The sequence below is a fragment of the Aotus nancymaae genome, unplaced genomic scaffold (genome assembly GCF_030222135.1).
Source record: "Aotus nancymaae isolate 86718 unplaced genomic scaffold, 86718_ANA_hifiasm-v0.15.2.pri h1tg000108l, whole genome shotgun sequence".
In the NCBI taxonomy this organism is placed as follows: Eukaryota; Metazoa; Chordata; class Mammalia; order Primates; family Aotidae; genus Aotus; species Aotus nancymaae.
This window is the reverse complement of record NW_026988523.1, coordinates 43649086-43668260: the sequence shown is the minus strand read 5'-3', so window position 1 is coordinate 43668260 and position 19175 is coordinate 43649086. Positions and strand designations below refer to the sequence as shown.

General features: G+C 45.8%; 1 protein-coding gene and 1 long non-coding RNA gene across 2 annotated transcripts in view; one reads left to right on the top strand and one right to left on the bottom strand.

The window, feature by feature from the left end:
- Positions 1-17124, top strand: part of LMX1A (LIM homeobox transcription factor 1 alpha) — a 153106-nt gene extending 135982 nt beyond the window's left edge. Inside the window, exons 5-9 of the mRNA XM_021676183.2 lie at positions 5416-5588; positions 8302-8379; positions 10607-10676; positions 12988-13158; positions 14955-17124. Coding sequence (XP_021531858.1) covers positions 5416-5588; positions 8302-8379; positions 10607-10676; positions 12988-13158; positions 14955-15115 — 653 coding nt within the window. The 3' untranslated portion in view covers positions 15116-17124. The remainder of the gene's footprint in view (positions 1-5415; positions 5589-8301; positions 8380-10606; positions 10677-12987; positions 13159-14954) is intronic.
- Positions 173-3280, bottom strand: LOC135272295 (uncharacterized). Its single transcript, XR_010340407.1, has 3 exons — positions 3096-3280; positions 1970-2088; positions 173-624 (listed from the first exon to the last, which is right to left on the bottom strand). It is a non-coding gene; the product is annotated as an uncharacterized LOC135272295 (long non-coding RNA).
- Positions 17125-19175: the final 2051 nt, after the last annotated feature.

Here is a 19175-nt window from a genome sequence, read left to right as displayed (position 1 = left end):
TAGTGCAGCTCCGTCTCCGAGCCATAAACCATGGCTGGGTCTTTCATCTGCCATTGCTTATGTCATAAACGAGTGGGAGGAACAGCGAGGGGGGAACAACAGCCCTGAACCATTCCAGATTTTTTTTTTTTTTTACAAGAAAGGGGAAAGAAAGGCCCTGAGAAACATGTTCAAACTTTGTGCCAAGCAAATTCATTTCACTCTGGTAGGCTGTGCGTGGAGACTTAATCTCTGGACTTCCCCACTAGGAGTCAGATTTATGCTGCATTTGTGTCTAAATGGCCTCCAGGGATGCTGACATTTGTTGTTGGAGAGCAGCGAGTGGTGTTCCTTTCATCTCCGCTGAGGGGTGTCAGCTTAAATTATGAGGGATCGCTCCAGCCTGCATCTGGGAGTGGGAGTCTCTGGCAAGGGAGAGGGGCCGCCTCTCCCTCCACTTCACTGCTCTGCTGTTTAAACGTTTTTCTTCATCTTCTGTTCTCCAGTACTCCTCTTGGTTCTGGGGGAAATCTCCTGCCTCTTTTAGGAATTTCCTTTCTCGTGAACAAATCGATCAGTGTAAATTTTAGGCACTGCGTATTTTCATGGAGAAGCTGAGATCCTAGTCAGGCAGGTCTGCCCCTGCTGAAAGAGAAAACAAAAAGCTCAGGGAGCGTCCCAGGAGCAGCTTGGAAACTCCGTGGGAGAGTCAGAGGGTACCACTATGCCCGTAATACATGCAACACCATAGATGGAAGCTGGGTGATGGTTAGCAAGGGTCCGGATTCCTGTTGGTGGCTGGGTTGTGGTGTCTGTCTGTACTTTGAGAGGTACCAAAAGGTTCCTCTGTTCTTCCATCATCAATCTCCCCGGCTCAGATGCGCCAGGATGCCCAAGATTCCACATTGGTGACTGTCGAGTAGCAGCATTTCTTATTAAATGCATATATGTTGTTGGCTGTGAGAGAGAATACGTCAAACCATGCTAACCATGAGCTGTGCTTCCTGCCTCCAGAGTCAGAGCCTGGACGGATGGGACACAGGATGTGTAAGTTTTGATGGAGAACAGGAGGTCAGGAGAGGTCTAGGGCAGGGGTCAGCAAACTATGGTATGCAGGCCAAATCTGGCCTGATGCCTGTTTTTGAAATACAGTTTTATTGGAGCACAGCCGTGCCCGTTCATATTGTCTGCGGTTGTTTCTGTGCCACAATTGCAGAATCGAGTAGTTGCAACAGAAACTGAGGCATGCAAAGGCTAAAATATTAACTCTCTGGCATTTTACAGGAAATGCCTGTAGACTCCTGGTCTAAGCATGAAGTGCTTCTTAGAAAGCATAATGGAAGATGTAAAGAGACAGTGAGTGAGAAGAGAGTGAGATATTGACTAGCAGGAAGGAGGACTCATAGAAAGAAAATACACCACGAAAGCAACAGAAACACTCCAGAGACAAACTGCTGCTACTGCTGCTACCGTCGACGCCGAGCAACCTGGGTTTGAACCGTGCAGGGCCACTTATTTGAGGAGTTTTTTCGACCAAATGTGGACAGTATTCATGGGCTGTGAAACCCGCATATATGCTCTGTGGGAGACCCACTTTTCCTACAGCCAGGTTAGGCAGGGCTTACGTGTGGGACTTGTGTATGCACAGGTTTGAGTATGCAGTTGAATAGATGCAGGGGTCCTGGAACCAATCCCTCGCCCCTTTCCCCTTCTCTTTCTCCTCCTCGTTTGGAAAGCAAATATGTTTTTCTCTTTTCTTGCGGGGATGTGGAGAGAAGAAAGGAGCAGCCACCTGTTGTGTTCACCACCTCCCCCTAGAATAGGACCCAGCGGCTAGCCTAGGGGGTGTGCTCCTCCTCCGTCTCCTCTGCTGGTTCACGATGGCACAGCAGTTCTTTGGAGATAGAGATATGTCCCAGGTAAGGCTGAGTACAGCAACAGCCATAGGAGGAGCCCAGACAGCCCTCAGCCCTCCTGCCCCTGAACAAACTTCACAAATTGCACCTTCCTCCTGCAACCAGCTCCAACTCCCTCTCTGTTGCTCTCCTTTCTCACAAGCACACAGGCACGGTCCACAAAACCAGCTCTCTGTGTTGGCTGGGGTCCTATCTGCAAAGAGACAGAAACGAACACCTGTAGTGTAAAACCTTAACGGAGACCCACCCCCATCGATCTGAGACTGTAATTAACTGACAACACACGTCAGAACTAAGGCTGTGTCTTTTATGTTGAAATAATGATTATTATTGTTATTTACTAAATACCAATTATTTCTAGATGGTGCTAAACCCTTTACATAGATCATCCCATTTAATTCCAGCAACACTGTTGCTTTCCCTGATGAGACAATCGAGTGTTGAGAATGTGTTCAGAATCCAGCATAGTAACTGCCAGAGTTAGAATTTCAGCCTGAGTTTATATAACTCTAAAGGCCATGCTTGTAGGCACTATGTCACATTGCTTTCCTGGATGGTGTCAAAATAAATGAACCATTATCATTGTTTTAGACTTTACATTTTCATTTGTTATGTTATCCAGCTTATCAATATACATCTGCATCAAACTATGTGAGGAATGACTGTAAAAGGATCAGTGCAAGTACCGTTTTATTGAAAAGACTGGTATGAGGCATGAGGTTTCTGGAGATAAGACAATTGGATTTTAAAATATATTCTATGCTGGAGCTCTCCCAGCTCTCACTTGCGGGCCTGGCCTGCAGACTCAGCCTCTTTTCTTGACTACCTTGAAGGCGATCTGCATGATCCCTGGAGTGGGGTATTAGCTCCATTTCCTCAGAAATGTCCCAGAAGTCATCACTAGTGCTACAGGATCATCGTTTTCACCCCAGGGGAGTCCGCCACCAGTGAGAATTGCTGGCCTCACTAGACACCAAAGTTTGGGGTGTCTCTGAGCAGTGGGAGCAATAGGGTCTAGCAAGGGCAAATCTGTGCAGTCAATGGCTTTCTTTTTTTCTACCTTTTATCCTCTTGTGGGGTCTTCTTATTTTCCTGAGGCTCTTAGTTCTTAAGTGCTCGTGTTTTCCTTGCCATTCTGAAACCCTTCTAGAAAGATTTTATAATCTCTTCACACCAAGGTTATGCCTGAGATCAGCTTACCACACCACCCCCGGGAAAACAGCAACCTCAGAGTTGAAGATGCCAGAGTAGCCACCCCTTGTCAGGAGGATTCTTGCTTTAACTCTCTTCTTAATTTTGTGGGGGCTTTTATTTGGACTATTGAGAGGGGTGAGGCAGAGGGAGAAGACATCCTTTTCACATCATCTATTAAGAGCCGCCTGAGTTCCAGGACTGTGTTAGTTGCTTTATACACAATAATCCTACTTCTGTGATACTCACCGTGTGGGTATTGTTATTGTTGGTATGTAGGTACAGAAACCAAGGCTCAGCGACATGACATAACTTGCACAGGGCCATACTTACAGCATGGGGGCAGAGCTGGTATGAAACCTAGGTCTGCCTCTATCAGTCCCTTTTCAGTTATATTGAAAGAGCCATGTCCTCAATAAACTCACAATTTAGTGTTCCCTTCATGTTCAAACTCGTATGTTCAAAGGTTCATGAAAGAAGAAGCCATTGTCCTTTTGGATTAAATACGTTTTTTTTGGCTGTGGCAGAGCCAAAAATGAGAACTCAGTTAATGTCTACACTAAAACAGCATATGCCCATGAGCATCCTTCATAGAGGAGGGCAGGAGGAAAGAAAAAGGATGTGTAGCTCACACACAGTGGGTCCTTTCATCTTTGCTTTCTCGAAGTGGACAGAAGGGATTGGCACAAGGGAAAGCCATTGAGACAAAGATTTTCACTGGAGAAAGAGGGCAGCTGAGTTCTGTGAGCATGCAGAGAAAAATGAGGTTCTTGTTAGACCATTTGGACATAGAACTGCCTATGGCTTTTATTATTATTTTGTTTTGGAGACAGAGTCTCACTCTGTCACCCAGGCTGGAGTACAGTGGCGTGATCTTGGCTCACTGCAACCTCCACCTCCCGGGTTCAAGCAATTCTCCTGAATCAACCTCCCAAGTAGCTGGGATTACAGGCACGCGCCACCATGCTGGGCTAATTTTTTGTATTTTTAGTAGAGAGGAGTTTTGCCATGTTGCCCAGGCTGGTCTAGAACTCCTGAGCTCAGGCAATTTACCAACCTCAGCATCTCAAAGTGCTAGGATTACAGGCGTGAGCCACCACACCCAGCCTGCCTATGGCTTTTAATGCCAAAAATAAAAAGCCTCTCTTACACCGGTATATCCCAGACCCTAGAAGCAGCTTCTCAGGAGTGTGATGTCTGTGGAATGCAAGAAGTAGCCTGGAAGAAACGTGACATATACTAGAGGTTTTATTATTATTTTTTTCAAAGTTAACCCTTGTATTGTTCACTGCTTATAGAGTTGAAGTAATTCAAATAGACAATTACTTTAACAGTGGAGAGTTATTTACTTTACAGACAAGCAATGTTGACGAATTATCAGAGTTGTCTGTCCATTCTGAGTTGTCTGTCCTGGCAGCTAATCTAATGCTTTTCTCTATGGCCTTTTTAACCATAATATTTTCTACCACTTGGCAGTAAGTAGAGTTTCAGACATAGTGTCTAGGTCTAGTCTTAAAAAATGACGTCTAAGAAAGAATACTAATTATCAACACTCATTGAGAACTTATATGTCAAGGTTCATTGGCATTTAGGGCACTCGGTGCTGTATTAGTATAAACTCATTTAATCCTCAGCAACCCTAATGAAGTAGATTCTCTCATATCACTATTTTGCAGAAGAGTATGTTGAGTCTTAGAGAGTTAAGTAACTTGCTTGTATTGATCCGTTTTCACACTGCTATAAAGACATACCTGAGACTGGGTAATTTATAAAGAAAAAAGGTTTAATTGAGTCACAATTCTACATGACTTGGGAGGCCTCAGGAAACTTTCAGTCATGGCAGAAAGTGAAAGGGAAGAAGGCAGGTCTTACCATGGCGAAGCAAGAGAGAGTGTGAAAGAAGCCACACGCTTTTAAACCATCTGATCTTGTGAGAACTCACTCATTGTCACAGGAACAGCATGGGGGAAACCACCCCCATGATCCAATCAGGATCCCTCCTTCAACATGTGAGGATTACAATTCTGGGGACCCAGAGCAAAATCATATCACTGCCCAAGGCCATACAGCTGGTAAATGTGGAGCCAGGATAACGTGCTGTGATAAAGCCCTGAAGTGTTAAGGTGGACTTTCTGCTGCCTGGCTCTGGGTTTTAGAAATATTTTTCTTAGCCTCTTCCTGGCAGCTTTCAAATCAATACCATACAGGTATTACTCTCATACGTAAAGCCATCCTGGAAATGTGGACCCGGAGGCCGTGCTATGGAATAACATACAGCGATAGGAACTGGCTTTCAGGAACTCACAACGTTGTCTTTTGCTTCTTTTAGGTAAAAGTGATGATGAAGAAAGTCTTTGCAAGTCAGCCCATGGGGCAGGGAAAGGAACTGCTGAGGAAGGCAAGGACCATAAGCGCCCCAAACGTCCCAGAACCATCTTGACAACTCAACAGAGGCGAGCATTCAAGGCCTCATTTGAAGTATCCTCCAAGCCCTGCAGGAAGGTACAGGAGGGAGCAGGGAGGAGAAGGAGCTGGGCCCCACTTCTGTGTGTGCACTCACACCCCTCTGGGATCTCAGTGGGCACTGGGGGCAGAGTGGTGAGGAAGGCTGTTCAGACAGAGCCTGCACAGGTGGCTCGAGCCCTGTTGGAGACTCCAGAGATCACTAAGCTGTGGCCAGGAGGTTATAGACCCTCCTCAAGCTTTCGTGCATGCACACCAGCTCCAAATGGCCCCTGGCTGACACCTTTCATTTCATGGAGAGCAGAGGGAACAGTGATAATGATAGGTGCCCACTGTGGTGTAGACCCAGATGCTGGAAAACGAAGAGTATAAAAATACAGTGGCTTGCAGTATGTACTCTTTTTTGAGTCTGGCTTTTTCCACTTGGTGTGGTGATTTGGGGATTCATTCATTCCTATTTCAGCATTCTGCTGTATAGGTGTTGGTTTGTCCATGCACCTGTTGATGGGTGTTTGGGTTTTTGGGACTATTTCAAATAGGACTGCTGTGAACAGTCGTGTAAAAAAATACGGTGGTTTAATGAAACAGGAGTCTATTCTCTTCTGTCACAGTCCAGAGCTGAGCAAGGCAAGACTGTCAGGCGGCTCTGTTATCCATCTCCTGGGTCCCAGTGGCTGCTCCCATTGTCACCATGTTTCCAGCCACCGGGGCAGAGCAAGAGGAAATGGAGGCCAAGCAGCCTGCTTTGTAAGGATGTATCCAGGGGTTGCTCAAATCTTTTCTATTCATATGTGTTGGCCAAAATTTAGTCCTGTGGCCACATTTCCTGTAGGGGAAGTTAGAAAATGAGTCTATCTAGGCGACCAAGCTAAAACTTTGTGATTTAATTATTCATAGGAGGAAGAGAGAATAGAGATGGGGGACAATTAGCAGTCTCTGCTATAAATAGCAGTGCCCATTTATTAAGTACTTGTCATTTACTTTCCTGCATCTTTTTCTCTCTGTGATAGATAAAAAACAAATAAACAAACAATAAAACCCAAAACAACCAAAGTCATCGTGGCTCCCAAGAAATATGTTTTCTTCTCTTGGGCTACGAATTGGCTGTGGCACAGCAGGGTGCAGGTTCCAGCTCTCTCCACCTGTCTGTCATTTGAGGGTCCAGCCTGAAAGAGCAGCTCCCTCCTGAGCATGTTGTTCTCATGAGGATGAGTCAAAGTGGGAAGCCCATCGAAAACCTCGTGCTGGACATCAGACGCATCACATCCCACGGGCCAAAGCAAGGCATGGGCTTAGCCCAGGGTAGGTGCAGTGGTGAAGCACACAGCCACCACAGAGCAGGGGAGGGAAGGACAGGTACTTGTTGAGCAGTAGGCCAGCCTGTCACAACTTCTGAACTTTGGAAAGATTCAGCTGTAAACTCTTCCTTTTTCTGCCCTTGCAGCTCCTTATTCTCCAAGAGAGGTACTGGTAGAAAATGAAATGCCTCCAAATTGGGCTTACACCAGGACAAATTATGATCTTCCTTATTTATTCACTTCTTCTGTGTATACTAAACTCCCAGCCTATGTATGCCCTTGTGCTGGGTGCTTGTCCCCGGGCAGCTTCCAGGTAACCAACAAGGAGATTTGTGTACACATTATTATAACAGCAGAGAGGAGGCTCTGAGGACCGTAACACAGGGGCAGCCGGGAACCAAGTGAAGGGAAAGGTCACTTCGGTCTGAGCAATCAGGCAAGGCTTTGAGGAACAGGTGGCTTTTGAGCTGGGCCTCTGAGGAATGGATAGGGTTTCAGCAGGTGGAGGTGGGCCCCTGCGTACACTCCTATTTTAGTTGGCTTAGCAGAAGGATGTGCTGTAAAAACCTGTTCTAATCATTCCCCCTCTAAGCCTTGCCCCAAGTGGCATGATAAAGGGGAAGGATTTCTCAAGGCCTCCATTTGCTCTACTCACACGTTTATTCAAGGAGCTCTTTCAATCCCATCTCCTCCCCAAAATCTAATCAAGAGGGGGCAGTGTCTCTCAGGCCCCCTCTGAAAATCTGTGCTTTTTGCCCCTTCTCTTCTCAACAGCTTGCCAGCCCGTCACTGTGTGCCTGTCTGGTGGGCAGATGTTGAAATGCACCGCTTTGTTATCTGGATGCCAGTCGTCCTGTCTCCACCACAGCCCCGTCTCACGTGCCGACCTCAGAGCTGTCTACCTGGCTCTGCTGAGTTCCAGATGACTCTTGTCTTATTCTCTTTGGGCAAGTCTCACTCGGGGTAGCAATGAATATGGATATTCATGAAACATCCTAAGTTACCCAGAGATATGAGGGGCAAAACCAAAAATTTAGGTCCATGAATTTAGGCAAGAGAGGAGAGCAACAGAGAACCATTTGTTTTTGTCAAGTGATTTTCACTCTCAGATCTCCTTAAGTAGGTCGATCATATGCATGGCTTATAGCTAAAGCACAACAGACTAATGTCTAAACTACTCGAAGCCTAATTTCCAGAGCAAGAGAAATCCAGAAGCACTTCTTGAGAATGCATACGTGAATTAATAATTATTCTTTTCTTTCTCTACCTGGTGAAGGACTCTGCCTGAAGGGAAGCAATGTTCTTGTGCTTGTGTTTATGCTCAACATTAACAGCTATCCAACTCCCAGAGCAGATACAGTCTTCTGGCCTCCTCATCCATTATACAGGAAGTGTTCTACCTTCTACCTTGATATCCCAGTGTGTCTATAATTCTCATGTTCAATTTTTCCAAGGTGAGAGAGACTCTGGCTGCAGAGACAGGGCTGAGTGTCCGTGTTGTCCAAGTGTGGTTCCAGAACCAGAGAGCGAAGGTAACTGCTTCTTCCTTTTATCTTCCCTGTGTTGCTGGCTTCCTGAAATAATCATAGTAGGACATTGTTCTTGCTGCCAGGTTTTCTCGCCTTTGCTCATTAGGTAGAGTAGTTCCCTTGATTCAAAAATTCTGTTATCAATAATTATTTTGGCCACAGCAGCCCTGCAGTAGGGGAGAGAGAAGGCATTCATTTTAGCAAAATGTTTTTCATATTCCTAGGGCCATGACTGTGAATTTGGCCAGCCATGTGTATGAATAAATGCCTTTCTTTGTCTTTTGGTAAAAGCATGCTCTTTAATTTATATTTATTTAATGCAAATACCAGAGTTGTTTTAGAAGTAGCGTGCATATTACTGGTCCAAGACAACATTATGATACAGTAGAATGAGTACCTTTTCTCACTTCTACCGGGTCCAACCCTCACTAATACAGGCCCAAGCTGTCATACTGTCCTCGGGATCCAACCAAGCTCTATATTCCCCCATCATGGTTTTAGTTTTAGACCTTTTACTCATTCATCTTCCTACCTCTAAAAATACATATGTCCTATGCTGTTTCTCAAGAGCCCTGATCTTCAGTGGATGATATGAGAAAGAAAACAAACTCTATGTTTCCTCTGCTCTTACACTACAACAATCAGCACAGAATACTTCTGTGACAGAATATATGGAGATATCCTCTATACGCCAAGCAAGAATCAGTTGTGCAGTGGATACCAACTGGGTGTCTTCTAATTCTGGAAATAGTGTCAGAGTTCACAGGTTGAGAGTCCAGTCCCACAAGACTGCCCTCCTCTTCAGATGCCAACTGCAAGCTCCAGGCTGTTTCACTGTGCTTCTGATCAACTGGCTGTAAACTGGGATTCCCATGACCCACTCCTTGGGTTTAATTAATCTGCTAGAGCAGCTTACAGAACTCAGGAAAATACTTACATTTACTGCTTTTTATAAAGGATATTACAATGGATACAAATGAAGTGATGCATATGGTAAGAAATGGGAGAAGGGTGTGAAGCTTCCATGCTCTGCTGTGCACACCAGCCTCCAGGAACCTCCATGTATTCAGCTGTCTGGAAGCTCTCTGATCCCCATCCTTTTGGGGTTTTATGGAGGCTTCATTATATAGGCATGATTAATTAAATTGACCATTGGTGGTCAACTTAACTTTCAGCTCATCCCTTTTCCAAAGAGGTTAGGGAGTGGGGCTGAACGTTCCAACCATCTAATCATACCTTGGTCTTTCTAGTGATCAGCCTCCATCCTGAAGCTACCTAGGGGCTGACAGCTGTCAGTCAACCGTTAACATTAAATAAGACATCACTTTGGAGGAACAAAAATTTTAGGAATTGTATGCCAAAAAAACAAGGGCAACAAAAAAACGTATACTTTACAGTATCACAGGTTATCTCATGATTTGATCATGATTGGTTAAGGTGGCATTTCCCTAACTGATGTCCTCAGAACAGGGCTGTTGATGTGTTATTCCACCAGAGAAAGACTCCATGGTGCAATAAATTGCAGAGTCCCTATAGCCTGTGGATTCATAAAGCACAGGGGCACATTTAAAGCTCTGAGAGATCTTGCAATAAAAAAATTTTTTTACAAAAATCTAGTGTTTCCTACACACAGACACATACATACAATCAAAGTATACGTCAACACCTCATGGGACCCTGATGTTCTATGGAACACAGTTTGAGAAACATTGGGTTAAAATATTCCTTCAGGGAAGCTTGCACGTTAGTGGGGTGCTTTGGAAGAGGCATGAATCTCTGGGTAGGCTCATCTCAAACTTAAGGGCCAGCAGACAGGGAGAGGGAAAGGAACGGCCTCTTGGCTCACCCCCAAATCACACCCTGTCAGTATCCTCTTGTTCCATACGTCTGGGCTGGGCTGTAGACTTCACAGTCACACACTTATTACCTAATGTAAAACTGTCACAACACAAGCAGCAAGTTGTATTTGCTGAGGGAAAATCCTATTCCTGCTAAGACAAGCTGCACCCCTGCTTCCCAGCCAGCTGTCTTTATACTGCTGCAGAGTAGAAGAGCTCTCAGCAAAGCTTGTTGCACATGGGGTTGGCCACTGTGACTCCTTTACTTAGTAAAAACTAGAGCTTTGCAAACGAGCCCTCTCCCTGGGAGGGCGTTGCTTCCAGGATCCCCCTTACTCTGTGAACATGCTGCAGGTCACCTGACTTCTAATCCTGTGTCCTCTCCTTATCAGATGAAGAAGCTGGCCAGGCGACAGCAGCAGCAGCAGCAAGATCAGCAGAACACACAGAGGCTGAGCTCTGGTAAGCTGGTGCTTCCTCCCAGGCAGTTCTGGCTGGAATCCAGGCTGTTCCTACCAGGGGCCTCTCACTACCTAGCTCTTTGGATGACATATCTGGACTCAGTGAAGCCCAGACCACACCCATGGGAGAGATAAGGCCTTCAAGGAAGGACTGAGCCGTGAGGAACTTGTGACACGGTTGAGGGCGCCTGAGCTGCAGGCCCAGAACTGCTGACTGGGGATGGCACTAACCTTATCCACGGTGTCCATGCCGGATCCCACCACAGTGTCTGGGGGAATGTGTCAGGACTACTTGCAAAGTCACAAATATGTTCAGTTTCCCTTGGTTCTCCTTCCAGCTTAATCGATTTAATAGAAGACACCTCGGTGGCTTGCCTCTTTCCAAAATAAATAGTGATAGTAAAATAATAGTGCCCTCCTTTGTTGAGCACTTTTGTAGATCGGTGTTCTCATACATGCTGACGACTTTTACAACACCCACTCCTGGAGTGAGTGAAGAAGTTGTTATTATCCCCGTCTCACAGATGAGCAAAGAGAGGCTCTGTGAGACTGAATGTGGCCCTAGATCAGTGAGGGATGGGGCTGGGCCTAGAGCTCTAACTGTGTTCCACAGGCCTGCTGCCTCCTCTTTTCTACCCAGATGTACTTTTCAACAAATCAGGGTGATATGAGGATTGGGGAGGATGGTAAAGAGGGACAGATTGTGGGATACTTCATGGAAGTTAAAAGAAAAACAAAACCAAGAATTACTATATTAGAACAATGTCATTCTTAAAGGATATGCCCCCTGCTCCCCAACTCAGCTATCCAGAATTCCTTGAATGGTCTGTATCTTAGAGCAGGGCTTCTTACATTTCAATGTGCATGTAAATTACCTGGGATTTTGATAGAGTACAGATTCTGATTCATAAAGAAGGTCTGGGTGGGCCCAAGATTCTGCCTTTTTTTTTTTTTTGAGACGGAGTTTTGCTCTTGTTACCCAGGCTGGAGTGCAATGGCGCGATCTCGGCTCACTGCAACCTCTGCCTCCTGGGTTCAGGCAATTCTCCTGCCTCAGCCTCCTGAGTAGCTGGGATTACAGGCATGCGCCACCATGCCCAGCTAATTTTTTGTATTTTTAGTAGAGACAGGGTTTCACCATGTTGACCAGGATGGTCTCGATCTCTTGACCTCGTGATCCATCCGCCTCGGCCTCCCAAAGTGCTGGGATTACAGGCATGAGCCACCGCGCCCGGCCCGATTCTGCCTTTTTAACAAGCTCCTCGGTGGTGCCATTGCTGCTGGTCTGTGGACCAGCACTTTGAAGTCTGTGGAACGTGATCCTAGTTCTCAGGCCGCTCCACAGAGCCTCTTCTCTTCATTTGGACCCAGCTTTGTGCTCGACACTGGGTCTATGCTTAATCTAGAATGTGACTTTTGTAGCCAAGAGTTCCCTTAGCTTCTCTCCTTCTAGACTAAACAGTATGTTAACAACAAGGTCTATGTTTAGGGAGAGAAGAAACAAACAGGGCTTGGATGCAGGGAAGGGTAGAGCAGCAAGCGGCTGAGATCTGAATTCTGCCCTCAGCTCCACCATTAGGCTTTTTATGTGGGACCAACTTTTCCTTGTGCCTCAGGCTCTGTGCATCCCTAGGGTAGGGCCGTAATGCCTGCGGGCCCTATCTCACAGGTCTCCTGTGCATTTCAAAGGGAGAAGAATGCACCAAAGCATTGTGAGAACACAAACTCATATTGCTTTGGACTTCGTTTAAATAATTCTAAAGGCAGCTCCAAAGGTAGACTTTAGAAAGCGGAGGCTGGTGGGAAATATGGTCTCTGTTCTTCCCATGTTCAGAGAACCTCAGCAAGATGTGGAGGCAGGAACTGAATCCCACTTTTCTCATAAAATTCTATCTGTAAGCATAGCAATTATAATTTCAAAGCACATACCCAGCCCTATGGAATCTTCCTATCAGCCCCATGAGGTCAACTGGGTCAGTGTCACAACTCCCACTTGACTGATGGGCTCATAGTGGATTGTTGTAGAAAGATCCTTAGATTCATCTATTCCAGTGACTTCCAAACATGTGGCTAACATCAAAACATTTTGTTGAAACGATATGTTTCAAGGATGTGCTCAAAGTTCAACATCCCGGCCCCTACCCTATTCCTATCCTCCAAGGTGATTCCTGCTGGCCTCTGGTAGGACAAGGACTGGAATCCCTGATGTCACCTCATCCCATTTTATTTTATAAATGAGCAAATCAGGACCCAGGGAAGTCACATGCCAGGCTGCACATTGAGAATGACCTGGCTTCTTCTTTGTTCCACAGCTCAGACAAATGGTGGTGGGAGTGCTGGGATGGAAGGGATCATGAACCCCTACACGACTCTGCCCACCCCACAGCAGCTCCTGGCCATCGAGCAGAGTGTCTACAGCTCAGATCCCTTCCGACAGGGTCTCACACCACCTCAGATGCCTGGAGACCACATGCACCCTTATGGTAAGAGGGACTCAACGCCCACCCGGGCCCTCTCAACTTGTGCGGCTTCCTCACTCCCTCCTAAACACATCTACGCAGTTCCCAGATGCTCATGAAGCTTCAGAGCAGAATAATGTGCCCTACAAGATACTGCTAGAATCACCTACCAATGGCTACAGGACAAAGACCTACACGCGTGCATATTCATTAGTGACACTTCAATTTATCTTGTTTTCAAAGCTTCTTGTTTGCTAGTTTTAAATAGGAGGTTGTGTCTCCTTATAGACTTGCTTGTTGTGATAGAATTCCACACTCTTGGGCTTCATGCCAGATATCAGCAGTATCAGTGCTACAGAAGGGCTTCATTAAGCAAACATTAATCTAAAGAAGAAAAAGATATAAAAAGCACAGAAAACAAATTTCCTAATTGGACCGTCCTACCATGGATACTAATAGGTGCTCTAATATAACTTGTGAAACATAAGCTGACTTTTAAAGTGAAAAGTATCTCCCTTATACCCACCCCACCCCACCCAAAATACCATTGATTTAAATGCTGCATATGTGAATAGCTGAGACTCTCCCACTTACCCAGCTTTGTGCTTAAGCTAATGGACAACAACCAGGGGCCTGAGGACCCAGGGTAGGGCCTGGGTGAGTTCTGGAGTGAAGGCTCAAGTTCAACCTCAGCCAAGTATAGGCCACCACATTCTTATACAGAGAAGGTTAGTGGTGTATGTACTGTGTCTATACTGTGTAATCTGATAGATTACACTGACAGTTAAAAAATAATTTTATGCAGCAAGCCTTCAAAACATTAGTATCAGAGATTCATGCCACAGTGCATCGATTTTGTCAAACAACTTCTTTTCTGCCTTCATTAAAAAAAAATTCTGTTGTTAAAATCACCCCTACCTTCCTGTATCACACATTCAGCAAACATTTATTAACATCTGGCCCTTGACAAGGCCCCGTTCATTGGCTGTTCAGTGATATCTACCCTCTTGGCTCCCTTAGAAGGCATGGGTCACATCTGTGCCATTCTTCACTCTACAGCTGTGGGAAAACAGGGCAAATACATTTTTTTGTAAATTCTTTTCAGAGTCTCAGGGGTTGTGTTACCTAAAGTATCCCTGTGATTGAGTCCTTTAATAAAATGAATATTTAAATCCCAACGGCGAGTTGTGTAAACTCCGGTTTTCACCTCTTCCCATTTGCTTGATGTGGAGGCAGAAAACCCCTCGCCTCCAGGTCCTGGTTGCAGCGATTCCTCAGCTGTTCCACTATTGGGCCCTACAAGGTGTAAATTAGTTGAAGGTAGGCACCTAACTTTCCTTTTCTTTGTGTTACAAATTTTGGGTAACAGCAGATAGTTAGTATACCCCAGTGTTTGAAAGAACAGATGTTATCACAGGAGTTTTCATTAGCCTCACTGGAAGAGCTTTTTTGTTTTTTGCTTGTTGGTTTTAGCATCCTTCCTTCAAGCATCATTTTTGAGGCCCAAGTCCTGTAGGAGCTCCGCCCCGTCTCTCCAGCCTCTGGTGACATGTCCTGTCTACTCCCCACACTCCCTGTCTAGACACTGTGACATTTGCTTATGCTGCACTCAATTTAGCACTTTGTCGTATCCCGGTTTAGATTGTTTTTACTTGTTGCACTTTGAACACAAGCCCCCTAAAGAGAATATAGACTTTTCACAGAAATTTTCACCTGGGGCATGTTGTCAGGCAACACTTGTTGAATTCAGCTGAATATCCTAGCACTGAAATGAATCACTTCTTCCAGACCCTCATGCCAGTGTTTCGTCTCCATTTCAGGTGCCGAGCCCCTTTTCCATGACCTGGATAGCGATGACACCTCCCTCAGTAACCTGGGTGACTGTTTCCTAGCAACCTCAGAAGCTGGGCCTCTGCAGTCCAGAGTGGGAAACCCCATTGACCACCTGTACTCCATGCAGAATTCTTACTTCACCTCTTGAGTCCTCCCCTAGAGTTCTGTGACTAGGCTCCTATATGGAACAACCATATTCTGTGAGGGGTCGCTGGCTTTAGGACAGGGAGGCCAGGGAAGCGGTGGGTTGGGGAGGGAGTTTTGTTGGGGATGCTGTTGTATAATGATATGGTGTAGCTCAGCATTTCCAAAGACTGAACACATTATGGATTGCATAGTTTAATGTTTCTAATAAGAGTCTTAGCGTTAGATATGAAGATGTGTTTATCATTAAGGACAGGGACTTTTAATATAGATATTCTCATGCAAACTAGATACTTAGGGACTCCTAACAACTTCCCACCATGTTGGGGAAGCTTATGTCAAGAGGTGCATATGTCTATCCATCTACACAACCATAGACAGAAGGACAGATAGATAGATGTGTGTGTGAGTGTGTAACCTTTCATATTTTGCCCTCAAAGTTTATTCCTAATTATAACAGACACCAACTGTACAGCAAAAGTAACTTTATTTTCAGTGTGAACTATATTTAAGGAAATGTTTGATGCACTTAAGTTATAAAATGAGATAATTTACTTTTATAAACTTTATTTTTAGTTTGATGAGACTTGTCGGCAGGGCAGAGAGGGCTGCTCCACCTGGCCCCATAGCTTTGAGTGCTTGGGTTCATTCTGTTTTCAGAGTGTCTTTCAGATCTGGAAAGCAGTTCTATATGGCTGACAGCATTCTCTCTCGCATTCTTGCTCTCTTTGGGGTTGAATCACTAGGCTGGGGTGGGACAGAATAATCCCTGATCATGTTCTGAGAAAACGTAAAGCCCAGATTCTGGGGCTTTCTTTTACGTTCTGACAAGTGGTTGTTGAGCACTGCTAGGAAGGTTGGTTCAGTTCTTGAGCTTTAGCATCTGCAAGTGTGGATGAGGCTAACAGTATCTACCTACCTCAGTGGGAAACACCAAGGCTTAATTCATCCCCAGGACACATGAGCAGGGCTGAGAATCATATCTGATATTTGTTTAAGACCCAACCGGGCCACTCACTTGGCAAAGGAGGGTACATAGGGTTGCAGAGCAGGAGGACTCCTGAACTCCCGAGGGCAGTTCTGCCTGCTGAAGTCCCTCTGCAAAGGCTGTGCTGGAGGAGACACCAGCTCAGAGCAGCTCAGAGGGATGCCAGAGTCCTGGAGTGGGAAGGAGGCGAAGGCTGAGGGGACAGAGGAGGGCCTGGTGGTGTTCTAGAGCAGGGGTGGGCAAACTCCTGCCTGCAGGCCTGCTTTCTATGGCTTGCCAGCCAAAATGGTTTTTACATTTTTTTGAGGTCATTTAAAAAAAGAGAAGAAGAATATATAACAGGCTGTCTGTGGCCTGGAAAGCCTGAAATATTTGCTATCTGTATTGTCTGGCTCTTGAAAGGAAAAGTTTGGGGCCCTTTGCTTTAGAGGTTCTGTTTCTAAATAACCTCATGGAGCTCATAGAGGCAGAAGGGTCTGGTGGAAACCCTTGGCTCTTCCTTCCAGCTCAGTCTTCTGATCCTCGGCACAGAAGACCCAGCAGCCATCGTACATGGGGGCGGTTCCACACCCTGTCTCCAGTTGTGGTGCTAGGATGGGATCCTTCTGTGCTAGGAAGCCTCCTGGGAACCTAGAATGAGGTGGTGGGGAAGACAGAGGGTCACTGTGGACCCATCTGAGAGGGGCCAGGACAGGCTTGGCCTCACTTCTGGGGATGTCATTGGAGACTTGAACACAGAGACACGTCCCTATCACTCTGGCAATGCCAGAGGGAACATGTCCCCTTATGGTAGAGTCTACATTGTGTGATTTTTGTGCTCTTGTTTATAATTTATGCAAACCACCAAGAAACCCAAACCAGTCTGGTGAGTGAAAATTATGCAGATGCCGTATGACCCCACAGGTTTCTGTGGAAAAGACCAGCTGGAGAATGTAGCAGATACTATGTGAGTGAAAATGAATAGAGATCCTTATTCCACTCCTTAATGGCATACCAAGATGAAATTAAAAACCTCTTACAAATGAGCTGTTGTTTTTTCAGGGGTGGTGTGGTGGGCAGGGAACTGGGGGATGTGGGAGTTTTGTCTGCAAAGCCGTGGGGATGAGCTTATGGCGAAGCTTTGAATGACTGGAAAGGATGCCTACAGCAAAACATAAGGAGAAAAGGGTCTTCAGCTTCTTGCCAAGATGGACAAAGACCCCAGTCTACAAAACACCCCACAGAAGGAGGCAGTGGGAGCTTCCCACCAGCACCACGAAGTTCCCTCAGGGCAGAGCAGTTTGCGACATGTGATGAGGGAACATTTGCTGGAAATCAGAACACAGTGACAAGGCAGGAGAAGGATTTCTCATGCAGGACTGAAGGCCGATGCCCAGCCAGCATGGGGGAGCCAGGAAGCAAACAGTGGCTCCCTGACAGAGTCTTGCAAAGTTCTCAACAATTTTAAATGTGGTATATGGTGGGCAATTAGGATGATGGAGAAAAGAAGTCAGGAAGCCGTGTGGATGTAAGACCAGGAGACATACTCACAGGGTGGTATTAAATTTTGTCTGTTTTCTTCCCTACCTGCAATTGTTCAAATCCTGCAACCCCCACCTTCGGCTCACCCACCATATGTTAGAAGCTGGCTCTTCCTCTTGCTGAGGGCCTGGAAGGAGAGAGAGGTGCATTATAAGGCCAGGCTGGAAGAGGAGCCCGCTGAGGAGGCCTTATCTGAAACTGGCCTCCACTGGGCTGGTCCTAGTTCCTGACTCCAGCTTCCAGGGAGTTAGGAGCATAGGCACAAGCCCTTTACCCCTCCTGTTTGTTTAATTGGCAACTACCTAGCCTTCAGAATCAGCATACTTGGCCTTCTCAAGCCTACAAGGCTGGGTTCGGTGCCTGTACGGACTACTTGGGCTAATGCTACCTGCTGCAACAAATAACCCCCCAAATATTATAGTAGCTCAAACACAATAGAAATTAATATTTTTACTCACATAAAATACCCGAGAGGGAGTTTGGGTTAGAAGCACACCTCTCTTCCATGCACAAGGAAGGCTCTGCTCCTGGCTTCCAGGCTTTCACTGTGGATCGGTTGTGTTCATTCTTCTTTTCTCCTTCTCATTGGAAGTGCATGAGTCTCGATTGCAGTTCCAGCTCCTGGACTTACTAGCTATGTGGTCTTGGGCAGGGTCCTTCACGCTGCTGAGTTGATTCCTCAAGGACGGCACTGTTGCTACCTCATGGAGGTTGTGAGCACAGGTGAGATAATACGTGCGAAGAACCTAGCTCTGCCCTGGGAGTGTGGTAAAGGCCAGAGGAGTGTTAGCTGCTGCGCCACGGGCCAGACCTGCTTTTGGGGTTTGGTCATTGATGAAAGGTTGCTGGGAGTCTCACACCCTATTTGAAGAAAAAGAAGAACATATCCTGGTTCACTTGAGCTCAGAAGGCATCACTTTCTCACCATCATTTCCTCAAATCTCAGTGTGTGTCTTGCAGAGCCTGAGCCAGAATTATGAAGGAGTGGTTCCTGTTTGTTTTAAAGCATGCAGATAAAATTCCAATTATGAAGACACATTCAGAATTCTGACCCCCAAGGCGGAGTGGCCAGGTCATAGGAAATTCCTCCAGCCACATGTTGTCACCTGCTTTTCGTGACCTGCATGAGGGGGGAAGGCCTCAGGGCTAGGCCCAGAGTGGAAAGCCTGGATCCACACGTTGGGCCTTCACACCTCAAAGGGCCTGTGCCTAGGCTGTCTCTGAAGAAAATTGAGTTGACCTAAAATGAATCAAAAATGGGAAGAAAATGAAGTTAATCTGTCAGTTCAAAACTCAGACAAAATAAATTTGAACTGAATTGCAAATGAAAACAAAGTTTGTCTATCGCGCTCACTCTTTTCTTTCTCCCTCTAAATCAATTTAAACTAGGATGAAACCTATAAATAATATGATTTAATGAAAATAAAACTACCATCAAGAATTACAACTGAATCGTAACTAACTTGACACACTGTTTCCCTGGATCCCTTCATTTACCATGCTGCAACATTATGTTCAGTGACAAGGTGAGAGCTATCTTTAGCCCTCAAAAGAA